Source organism: Magallana gigas, chromosome 7, assembly GCF_963853765.1.
Source record: "Magallana gigas chromosome 7, xbMagGiga1.1, whole genome shotgun sequence".
NCBI classification, from domain to species: Eukaryota; Metazoa; Mollusca; class Bivalvia; order Ostreida; family Ostreidae; genus Magallana; species Magallana gigas.
Genome location: NC_088859.1, coordinates 11,447,921 through 11,459,821, shown reverse-complemented (window position 1 = coordinate 11,459,821; position 11,901 = coordinate 11,447,921). Strand labels below are relative to the sequence as shown.

The following is an 11,901-nucleotide window of genomic DNA, read 5'->3' as shown; positions in this document are numbered from 1 at the left end:
CTATCATATAAATATGAATACACATAATTATGAAACATTTGAACAAAGTGTATCGGATATGATTATCATGAACCAAATGGGAAAGGAGATGTATAACAGATCATAATCACTGTTCTTGTTCTGGAAATAGCTTGAAAGCATGTAGGTAATCTTAGTAGCATCTTAAATTTTGCTTCATTGTTAAATCAAATTGTTAATTCCAAATGAATTTACAAATTACAATTAAAACACTGATTGGCATGACTTATTGCCGAAGGATGAAAAAATAGAAGGTAGTAGTCATAACAAAGCGGAACCTAGCAAATGCCCTGAAGTATCCATCACCATACAATACTGTGGAATCATTTAAATTCCGGGGGGCCAATTTTCGTGGATTTTGGGTTTTTTGCTTATTCATGGGGATGTTAATTAGTGGATGCGTCGGTTTTCAGTTTCAATAAGCCTTTCAAAATTTGTTTTCGTTGAGGATGTAAACTCGTGGGGGAGGGCTAACCACGAAAACCACGAAAATTGAGCCACCACGAATTCTAATGATTCCACAGTAACCAAGATTAGGAGGTTTTCTATCCATCTCATAATAAAGCTTCATAATTCAAAAAACAGAAATTGCTAATCATCTCATTTTAAAAATCCCACTATTCCAAATGCATTAAAAAAAAGAATTCCACTCTGATGCTGAAATTTTTATTCTATAACGACAGGTGTACTTGTTTCACGTATACCAGATGGCAAAAATAATTCACATAACAGAATACATGAATGTCCATCACATGAATTATCAAATCAGTTCAATAACTGTTGACTGTGTGAAGGGTTTATTATTTATTCAGGTTGCTTTCAGTTTACATACCCTTTATTCTTAAAACACTAATATTACTAAGGAAGTGTCAAGAATACCAATATTACTACATATTGGTCAATTAACAATTCTCCATAGGGAATATTTTCTTCTCTACTTTCTAGATTTAAAAAGCATGTCATTTTCAATTTTCTTTGTTGTTAAGAAGGTAGGCAATATACTGAAAAAAAATTCCATTCTTTTGAATCTTCAGAACACAGATACTTCATGACATAAATGCATCACATATTCTTTTCTTTCACAATACTGACTGTTGACATCCACACGTAATACAACAAGATGTGTAGTCCTAACTAAACAGCTCTAATTCATTGCAAAGAATTGTCGAGTCTTACGAAGACTCTTTAGGGACGTCACTTTCCACACCTTCATACGATGACAAAAAGTTTGTTTTTTCACCATCTTTTCCATTTTTGGCAGCAAATTTCTCAACAGCTAGCAAGTCATCCTGGGAAAATTTCAACGCTGGATTTATTTTGCCGCCGTTCACTTCAGTTGGAGTCATTGCTGTCAATTCAGACATCTTGTTTGAAGCGAGTGCAATTGTTTCCTCCGGAACGTTAACAATACACATGAAAACATCGTACTTGGGAGGAATCAGTCCATGCTCAAACACATACTTCAAGGGATAAGAAATAAGTATGATGGATGAAAACGACAGCAGCATGCAGAAAGTCTTAAAGGGAAACAACTGAGTGTTGGTTTCTTTGTCGTACCAGGGGTACTTCATCACCGCAGGAATACCCATGCTGCTCTCCCCTCCCATTAGGCGGAAGAACCAGCCGATGACGAAGCCGCCGAGAGATCCGTAAGTGTTTGTTCCCTTCAGATAAATCACGCTGACCAGCTGCGGGAACAGGATGACGTACACCAGGTCAGAACACAGGTACCACAGCATGTAGATGGAGTCCACCATGATAGCCATGATCGTTGCTAGGATACCCACTCCAAAGATGCTCACTCTCATCACGTTCACTATCTCCTGCTCCGAAGACTGGAATAAAATTTTTTTTAAATTATCTCTATTTGAAAATATTTTAGTCGATAACTTTAAATTGTTTTTCCTGCTTCCTGCAAATACCTTTTATATAAACTATCCTTACAAACATTTTCTTCATATTATTTCTCAATTAGCTATTATTTCTTAGTTTTATCTGGCTTTCCAATAATTTTTCGGTTTTGCTTAAACTTTAATCATATATAATATCTTTTAATACTAATTGCAGAGCCTAGCACATCAAAATTAAAATTGAATAAATGTAAATAAACTTAATATTAAAAGTAGGATACACATATTTTTTTTTATGTGAATAAAGTTGTTCCCCTTGAATGCATTGAACAGTTATAGGATTAATTAAGAAGGCTCACTGGTTAACAAATTAACCATCAAATCTACCTTAAATTTAATGAGGGACTTTATTTAGCTATAAACTATTATTTAGTTAATGAAACCTCAATATATTTAACCTTTTAAATTTTGGGAATTTCACTATATTTTTGTATTGAACTCCAAAGGAGATCAATACAGTCTTAAAGTGGCCACGGCCATCGAGCCCTCCTAACCCTAAGTAGTTTGACAGAATTAGTCGGTAACTTTTAACAAGTTTATCCTGTACCTGTTGTCTGAACAGTAACTTGTAGATGTTTCTGGCAAACATGGAGCTGGCCGACAATATGGAGGAGTCAGCTGATGACATCACGGCCGCTGACACCGCCCCCAGACCGAAGAAGGAGACCCAGGGGGGCGTCAGGTACTGCATCACCATCGGCAGGATCAGGTTCATGTCCTCTTCAGGGATCGGGAACTTCCGGTGATCCCTCAGAGTGTAGTCTGTGTTATTCCAGTCTGTAATGTGTACATATACAATTAAACATGCATCCAAGTGTTTCAAAGTACATGTATTTAATAAAATAGGTATCTGAAATATATCTTAGAGTTTATGAAAACTTTTCCAAACCTCATATGTAAAGACATAAGACATGATTTTAAGACTTTTATATAGATCAGTTGGTTAGGGGGAAAAACACATTGTTTTCAGGATTTAATTGTATTTGATCCACTGTTAAATACCACACCACTATAAACAAAAAACTTAGGTTCCCTTGAAATTTATCTCATCATAGTTGATGAGGCCAGTACATTACCTGTATTTGTTGCTATAGCACCAATCAGAATGGAGGGGATCGCCATGACGACACAGCCTACTCCTGCCACATAGGACAGGATCTTGGCATTGAATGCCGACTTGGCAGACAGGACTCGCTGGAAGTACACCTGCCATGGAATCCCGCCGAAGATCAGCAGCAGCATCCCGTCCAAGTACACGCCCGTGTACTGGCGATCGACGGATTTGATCCACATAGCGGAAGCATTGACGGAGATGTCGCCGACATTTGGATTTGTCATAGCAAATGGAATGGTTACCCACTGAAAGAAACAGTGACTAAGTTAAGAGAAAAGGAAACAGCAAACTCCATTTAAACACAGATACATCAACAGCTTCCAAGATTGGTGCAATTCAATATCAATATTATAAGTTGTAAAACAATCTCTTTAGATTCAAGACCTCTTTCATTCCCACTTTTGTTTGCAATCCAGTTGTTAAATGAAATAGTTTCTTTTCCTACTTGTCCCAACACAGCAAAACCCCAGTTAGACCTACCAGTCCAAAGAATATACAGAAGAGCTGTACTACGTCTGTGTAGGCAACGGAATACAGTCCCCCAAACAAGGTGTAAAATACGGCAATACAGGCAGACACAATGATTGATGTCTTCACATCGATGTCGATTATCACGGATATTGTAGCACCTGAAAGACAACAGTCTCATCACTAATGTTCAAGGATATTATATAACTAGTGGAAAGAAAATGCTGCATGTTTGATTATTTTTTTTAAAAGTAAAGCTTTTTAAAACAAAGAGACATCTAACACTATTGATATAATTAACAGTTTTTCAATTCCATAGGATATTGATTGATCTTTTTTATTTTTCAAAAATTCAATATAAAACACATACTTTATATGTATATAAACATCTGATAGTACATTTCATTATATAGCGTGAATATTGATATATTGATCAATTTTATAGCAAAGCCACATCTAAAACTCTGCAACTATTGAGAGAGAGGAGAAGAGAAAGAGAAAGTGAGAAAGAACCGAGCCTCGGTCTAGATATCATACCAAGAGCGGCCAATATGGCTGCGGTCCAGAACACCTCCCCCAGCAGGGCGGGGATGTAGAGCAGTCCCCCCATCCTCTGTCCGTACTTCAGCTGAAAGGGGTCCAGCATGGTCACGTACCCCTCTGTCCTCATCTTCTCAGCAAAAAACAGGCCACCTATTGATAAACATATAAATCATAATTAGTCGGTCGGTTAGTTTAATATAAACCATCTCTTTATTCTTAGGCGGAAATTTTCACAAGGTTCGTGAGAGCCTCCTCCCCACTTCTATTTCTCCGCAGGGTTGTCTCTAAAAATTGAAGTAGATGGAAGAAATAAAAAAGTAGAAGGGAGTCTAGGGGTCTTGCTTATAGCTACATTGTGTTGAAATGCAATAATAGCCAGGTAATTAAGGCATTATTGGCAGGGGAATTCCCCGCCTCCCAGGTCCTAGAGACAAACTCTGAAATTTCTCCCCATAAATCAAACCATGTTGCGTTGTTGTCATACCCAAATAGGCATGGATATGGCTTGGCCGCAAAAATTAGTTGTCTGGCACAAGATTATCTCCAGTAAATTGCAAAATAAAGATGTCACCAAAAAAAGTTGGTTTACAGTATAAAGCTTAACAGACAATTTATATGTCAGATAGGTACATGGACTAAAACAGTCTGAAAGAAAAGGTCTGTAATAAACATCACTTATACTCACTCTGTAAAACCCACTATATTGTGAGTAATAGAGCCTGAAGACAGTGAGATTATTCCAGTAACAGAATATACCTGTACTCAATGACCATAAGACTGAGGGCATATCCATACTGAAAGCATATCCAAATGTATATCCAGGTACTCACCAAACAAAAGACTGAGGGCATATCCAAATTTATATCCAGGTAATCACCAAACATAGGACTGAGGGCATATCCAAATGTATATCCCTATACTCACCAAACAAAAGACTGATGAGGCATATCCAAATAGATATCCAGGTACTCACCAAACAGAGGACTAAGGGCATATCCAACTGTATATCCAGGTACTCACCAAACAGAGGACTGAGGCATATCAAAATATATACCCAGGTACTCACCAAACAGAGGACTGAGGACATATCCAAATGTATATCCCTATACTCACCAAACAGGACTGAGGGCATATCCAAAATTATATCCAGATACTCCCCAAACATAGGACTGAGGGCATATCCAAATGTATATCCCTATACTCACCAAACAGGACTGAGGGCATATCCAAAATTATATCCAGGTACTTACCAAACATTGGACTGAGGGCATTTCCAAATATATATCCAGGTACTCACCAAACAGAATACTGAGGGCATATCCAAATGTATATCCAGGTACTCACCAAACAGAGAACTGAGGGCATATCCAGATGTACATGTATATCCAGGTACTCACCAAACAGAAGACTGAGGGCATATCCAAAATTATATCCAGGTACTCACCAACAGAGGACTGAGGGCATATCCAAATGCATATCCAGGTACTCACCAAACAGAAGACTGAGGGCAAATCCAAATGTATATCCAGGTACTCACCAACAGAGTACTGAGGGCATATCCAGATGTACATGTATATCCAGGTACTCACCAAAAAGAAGACTGAGGGCATATCCAAATGTATATCCAGGTACTCACCAAAAATAGGACTGAGGGCATATCCAAATATATATCCAGGTATTCACCAAACATAGGACTGAGGGCATATCCAAATATATATCCAGGTACTCACCAAACAGAGGACTGAGGACATATCCAGATGTACATGTAAATCCCATGTACTCACCAAACAGGAGACTGAGGGCATATCCAAATGGAGCCTGACACCACAGCAGGCCATCTTTGTAGATGTACTCGGCTGTACCATTAATGAAGCCACCTCCCACCCACGTTGCTATTGAAAGATAACCAATTGCATTTAATTGGACCAATTTCAACATTCAAATATTATTAGCTTGTTTGAGAGGTAATGAATATCAAAAGAAACATTCTATAATCTGTATTAAACTATTACCTTAATCTGAGTTATTTGTTGAAATTTGCCCTTAAATTTTTTTTTTTGTTCCTAAAAATTCAAATTGAATACTCATGCATCATTAAAGCAGTTATAGTGTTAGTAAACCTTTCCTGCATTTATTTTAATGTAATTACATGTACTAAACTTACATATTTTAATACATATTAATTAGGAACTATTCTTAAGAGGTTATTTCCTATTTTAAAAACAAACTTCTTAAATAGATATCCAGAGGCAACAATATCCAGGTCAGACATACTTAAGGGACAAACTAGCTTTACTATCCCAGAAACATACAACACAATAGACCCTTTTCTGTCTCGTGGGTAACTCTATGTATGATTTTAACTTAATTTTCTTCAAAAATTTTTTTGCACCTATTTTAACTTGCACAAATAATGGCCCCTGAGTCTATTTTCTTCAACACAATTTTTTTCTGGATGATTGTATATTTATAGCTTAAACTGAGTTTCTCCCGATTTTCTGTTCTACCTACAACCCAAAGAAATTATGGTTCAATTAAACAAACTATAAAATCTTTCCAAATATATAAAGCCTCCATTACCTTTAAAGAATTCTCTACATGTACCCTTTCATTTTTTTTCTTTTTCAAATTCTAGCCTAGCTCTGAACTGTTTTTATCTAAACATAAAACCTTGCTACAACATGCAAGGCAATTATTGAACACCTATAATTGCATTTATGGGCAATAAGGAAGTCTTATGCCTAGCTAGTTTGCTGACAAAGAAAACCCTGTAAAACCAAAGAAATGCTATCTAATGCAAACTGTAACAAAAGATAAAAAAGAAATAAAGAATAATAGTTGATCATAAATATGAAATACTGCAAAGGAATATATTGATCTATGAAATGGAAAACTCTGGTAAAGGAACCTTGATAGAGTATATCTTTTATTTTGCACCAAGCATCGAGCCTAAGTTAGTAAGATTGTGGCTTCTTGATTTGTGATATTCTGGCTGACATGATAATCCAATATCCCATTTAACAAGACAACAGATGAACAGACACTGATTGTATCCTTTACAAGGAAAGCTGAAAATCTCTGAAAAGTCTCAATGTCAGAGGGAACATTTCATTTTTAACCATTAGCTATTTCAATTGATTGAGTTCCTCTTTCTCTCTCTCAAAAAAAAGAAAGCAGCAAGATTTGAAGTCTTTTTCTGGCAGTATGAGGAATGAGGCTCTTTACCGATATTGACTATAATGAATCTCGCCAATTGAGTGTCTCCATGAAATGTTTGTCTCATTAGTACTTCCTGAGCGCACTCTCAACATTCATTTCAAACGCTCTTTCAGCGTTCATTTCAAAGTCAGTAACAGCCACTGGTTAAATGGATGGAAGCAACGAAAAACTGCTGATTCAGACCTTGCATACTTTTTTTTTTATAAATAATGTACCAGGAAATAAAACAAATTGTAATGAAACTATTCTCAACACATCATTTGCAAACTGCTGATTCAGACCTTGCACACTTTTTTTTTTTTTTAATAAATAATGTACCAGCAAATAAAACAATGAAACTATTCTTAACACATCATTTGCATATTGTCTTCTTTGAAGTGGTTTTGTTGGGTGCATTACGTCTGTTAAGCAGAACACACTTAACACATACTAGATATCTGCCAGACACTCTGAATACTGTTTAACTTTTTAATTTAATCCCGGCCCAGTGTTAAAAATTTCATGATTTCTCAAAAAGTACCAATTGCGGTGGTTTTAATTTCATGCTGAAAGAAATGGCGCAATGATCCAACCAGCAATATAAGCATTAAAAGATTTTTGAAAACTAATGTTATTATTCACATTGGTTTAATTTCACAACAAAATTATAAAATGCAAACTAGTGAAATTAAAACCATCATGACCTTGAAATATTTTCTCAAGTCAGCAGAAAATTACTTGATTATGAGAGATATCATAACCTTGGCTTTCACACAAGATTAAGCCTTTCTGGCCAAATGGTTTTGAGAAGAAGATTCTTATATAATATCATAGATTTCTCCCAAACTATTCCATGTAAAAAATCCACACACCCTTTTTAAATATTGCACAAGGACAATACAGAGGGCATTCCATTAGCTGTGGTTATAATGCCTCCGCTAAATCTACAACACACGCACACTTCAAGTGACACTCAGACTCCACATAATTGTCCAAACGGCTCTCTCACATGCTCAATTTGTTTCTTTGTACTCATCTGCTAAACCTCTATCATTCAAAAACCAGACAATTTAAGTTTAAATGAGATTGCAAGGTTGCTTTTTGCTAAGTCTTAATTTATCATAAATGTGCAATCATGCAATGCTGGGTCACTGTGGAGGAAATTGATTTTTTGGTCTATCAGCTTTTGGTTGCTGGCTTGCAGCATGCACTTTGTCGACCATCAATGACATGCTATCTGAAGTTCTTAGGAAATCACCATTAAATAAGGAGAAATACTGCTGTGTGATATTCTGTTTAATTGCCACTGTTATACATAGCAAAAGGCTTGCCTATCCAAAACTTGGTAAAATTCCTTGAGTTTTGAAAGCCATTTGACATCCAAGGAAAAAACATCATCAATCTTTCTGGTATCATGCAATATGGTTCCAATTTTCCTTGACTTGCTTGAGAAAATTGGTCTAAGATTAGGCCATAATTTAAAGAAATGACAAAAAATCAGATAGACTCTGATTTAGGCATAATGCTTTGCTACAAACTAGCATGTAAGAGCAACATTGCATGTAATTAATGTGAAAATGGGAAACTGACTTTTGGTATGTGGGTGTCAGATGCACCAACATTGGTTGTCATTCTTGACAGACAGATGGACAAACCTAACTTCTGAAAATTTTCATAAAGTACAATCATCATTAAATCATTCTGTTCACCTATTAGTAAGAGCACAGGACATAGCACAGCTACTACTATAACAATCCATTCAACTGGTATTCAGATGAGGTACAATTTCCATTTTTCAGGAGGTGACATTGAACTGAAACTTATTGAACATGGAGAGAGAGAGAGAGAGAGAGAGAGAGCATGCATATGCATATAATTCAATCAGAATATGTATTTGACCTTTAATTATGCTGACGAGTATCACTGAAAGCATGGTGTTGGGCTAATACTTCAGCAGAAATTAATCAGACTTAAGTGTTTCCCTGATATTGCCAACAATGTAGATGACACTTTGCTACAAATGCATCACTTTCCTCGACTGAGCTGTCAGAGTTCCCTTCTAACTTGGGTTAAGGAGTCCTATTAATGGTTGTACATCTCTTGTAACAATGGAGGCAATGGATGAATTCCCCCAGAAACTGCAATGTCCTCCAGTCATTAAGGGGACAGAATCTCTTGCTCATTTATTGATCTGCCCAATGTCTGTAAGTTATGAAGAAACTTACAGAGCTAGAAAGCAGCAATTTTGACCACAAGAACAGGACCTCTTGTAGATCAGTAATCTATATAAGCCAATGTCTGCCTCCAAATTATACACTGTTTCTCATCGTCTACATATTCAAAGGGATCAATTTTTTCATCCTGATTAGTTATGAAACTACTGATTGTCTCACAAAAATTCAATATCCAATCGGAAATTGCAGCCGATTCACGATCAGTGGTAATACGTCGCGGACAGCAATACTGAAATTACAGACTTTGAAGGACATGTACGTTTCAAATCAGCTTCTATGTATGACAGAATCACTGGCTTCAACTATTTAGTATTGGCAGACTATCTAATGCTGCAATAATCTAAAGCAATTCCCATTCTGCCTCTGAAGGACATGATTAGCCAATTACAATAATTAACACAATTCTTTAAAGGTGTAATAACACATCATCACAAAATGGCTGACCACTAATCGAAACATTTCGTTTTATTAAAAGGATTTTATGCACTGAAACATGTAACATACTCCATAGATGAGTGGATAAAATGTCGGACTTGTGATCCGTACATCCAGAGTTTGAATCCCGCAGGGGCTTTTGTTGTTACTTACTGGGATAATTGTTTTAGATATTCATTTTTTATCCCCAAACTGCAAATTTTTTTGCTTATTTGACATTTGTGCAGTTTATTCATCATTATATCTTTCATTATCAAAAAATCTCCTGTTAATTTGAGTGACTTTTTCCAGGTGTGTTATTCAACCTTAAGTAATAAATAGCAATATTATAACAATACACTCTGATTTTATAAAACCAAGCTAGTTTATGATAGAGATTCTAAAATTAATTTTTATACAACTGAAAAGTTGTAAAGAGATGATTCTTCAGATTGATTAAGACTGGATGTGATGTCTGATGCGACTTTATTGTTAATTAGGGCCCTTTTCATCCTGTCTCTTGGGAGAATCTGACATGAACAAAATGTTTCCCTGACAATAAAGAGAGAATTTCTAGATGGCTGGTGAGTATGACACCCAATGTGTTAACATATCTAATCAATTATTCATTCAGACATTTTGTCTGGCTAATCTTGTCTTTGATCTACTGGTCTAATCCTATTGGATGAAGACCTCGATCACCAAGGTACTCAAACTTCTGACAAAAATAACAACAAAGCAAACATCGGATAAAAGAAAGTGTTTAAGAAGAATCAGGACCCTTGACAAGGAGATCTTTCTTCTATTCCAACAGAATTTAATTAGCCTCGTTAAAGGTACATTGAAGGAGCTTGACAAATTATTACGTTATCTTCTTGTGACATTAAGCACACTGATTTGACTATAAAATTGTTTCTTCTACACAATTACAGCTTGATTTCAGCCTCTGAATTGCACTCCATGACAAGTTAAGTTGATTTTAGAGATATCCTCAACACAGAATAAAATGGCAATGATGCCGGAATGGTTGCTATGGAAAACAGCAGTTGATGTTCCCACTATTATTAGAAATGGTTTAGATGATCCTAAACAGTTTAATCAAAGAGATGAAAATCCAGAAGACTTCTGCTGCACTGAGTGAAAACCTAAAACACCCAAATATTCCCCAAATTGTGATTAACCGATTGGCAATTCTGCAATCAACTGCCATCCCTAATATATATTAGTGCCTGGATATGAGATTAATTGGGCTAATTTCTACAACTAAGCAAAAAATTGAAATAATGTAATATTTTCTTCATTTTTTTGCCTTCAGAAGTATAAAGCGCAGGTCTGCTCAAGTACAATTTTAGCATATTTTTTTATTCTTGTAATTATACACATCATGATTTTAAATTGTACTTGAGCAAGCATGCACTTGATGCAATTCTAACAAACCAAACAACAGTCTTTGACACAATATTGTTCGTGACCGGCATAAGCACTGACCTGTCATAGTGAACACTCCCACCAGGATGCCAATATTCCTCCCCGCCAGCATCACATTTTCACTGTCCGTCTCCCCCCGGGATTTCCGGGCGGCCCACAGTCCGACCCCCAGTATCAAAATGTAAAAGACGATGACAGCGACGATGCCCACCACATGGACTCCCATTGTAACGGCTGATGGGAAGGTGACCTTGTAAACCAGACAACTGAAGGTCAAAGACAGGTGGTCAGTCACCTAAAGGTCAACTGTGGAAGGAGTCTGTGAAGAAAAGAACATGAAGCCTTCTATCAGTGCTGAGAACAGCAGAAATGGGAAACCATTGTAACTTAATGCACCTGTAATTTCCCTGAAACCATTTATTTCAAATTTTCTTGCTTAAATCTATCTGCAAGACACAGTTACACACATACAAATAGTACCGGTACTCAGATGTTGGCTTCAGGCTTTGTTATGACATATATCTATCCAATTACAAAATTTTCCTAATTGATGTTTGATAATATGGATGAAGTT

At 36.3% G+C, this 11,901-nt stretch overlaps 1 protein-coding gene across 6 annotated transcripts in view; it reads right to left on the bottom strand.

Annotated features, from left to right (window-relative positions):
- Positions 1-668: 668 nt before the first annotated feature.
- The window catches only part of LOC105345095 (high-affinity choline transporter 1), a 34,963-nt gene continuing 23,730 nt past the window's right edge, over positions 669-11,901 (bottom strand). For 5 of the 6 annotated variants that reach the window (XM_066067662.1, XM_066067663.1, XM_066067661.1 and 2 more), the window contains 7 exons: positions 11,388-11,646; positions 5,838-5,945; positions 4,048-4,203; positions 3,523-3,671; positions 3,005-3,287; positions 2,476-2,705; positions 669-1,853 (listed from right to left, as the gene is read on the bottom strand). In XM_066067662.1, coding sequence (XP_065923734.1) covers positions 1,191-1,853; positions 2,476-2,705; positions 3,005-3,287; positions 3,523-3,671; positions 4,048-4,203; positions 5,838-5,945; positions 11,388-11,553 — 1,755 coding nt within the window. In that variant the 5' untranslated portion in view covers positions 11,554-11,646 and the 3' untranslated portion in view covers positions 669-1,190. Of the gene's footprint in view, positions 1,854-2,475; positions 2,706-3,004; positions 3,288-3,522; positions 3,672-4,047; positions 4,204-5,450; positions 5,495-5,837; positions 5,946-11,387; positions 11,647-11,901 lie in introns of those variants that run through there. The other variant, XM_066067666.1, reaches the window with a different exon arrangement.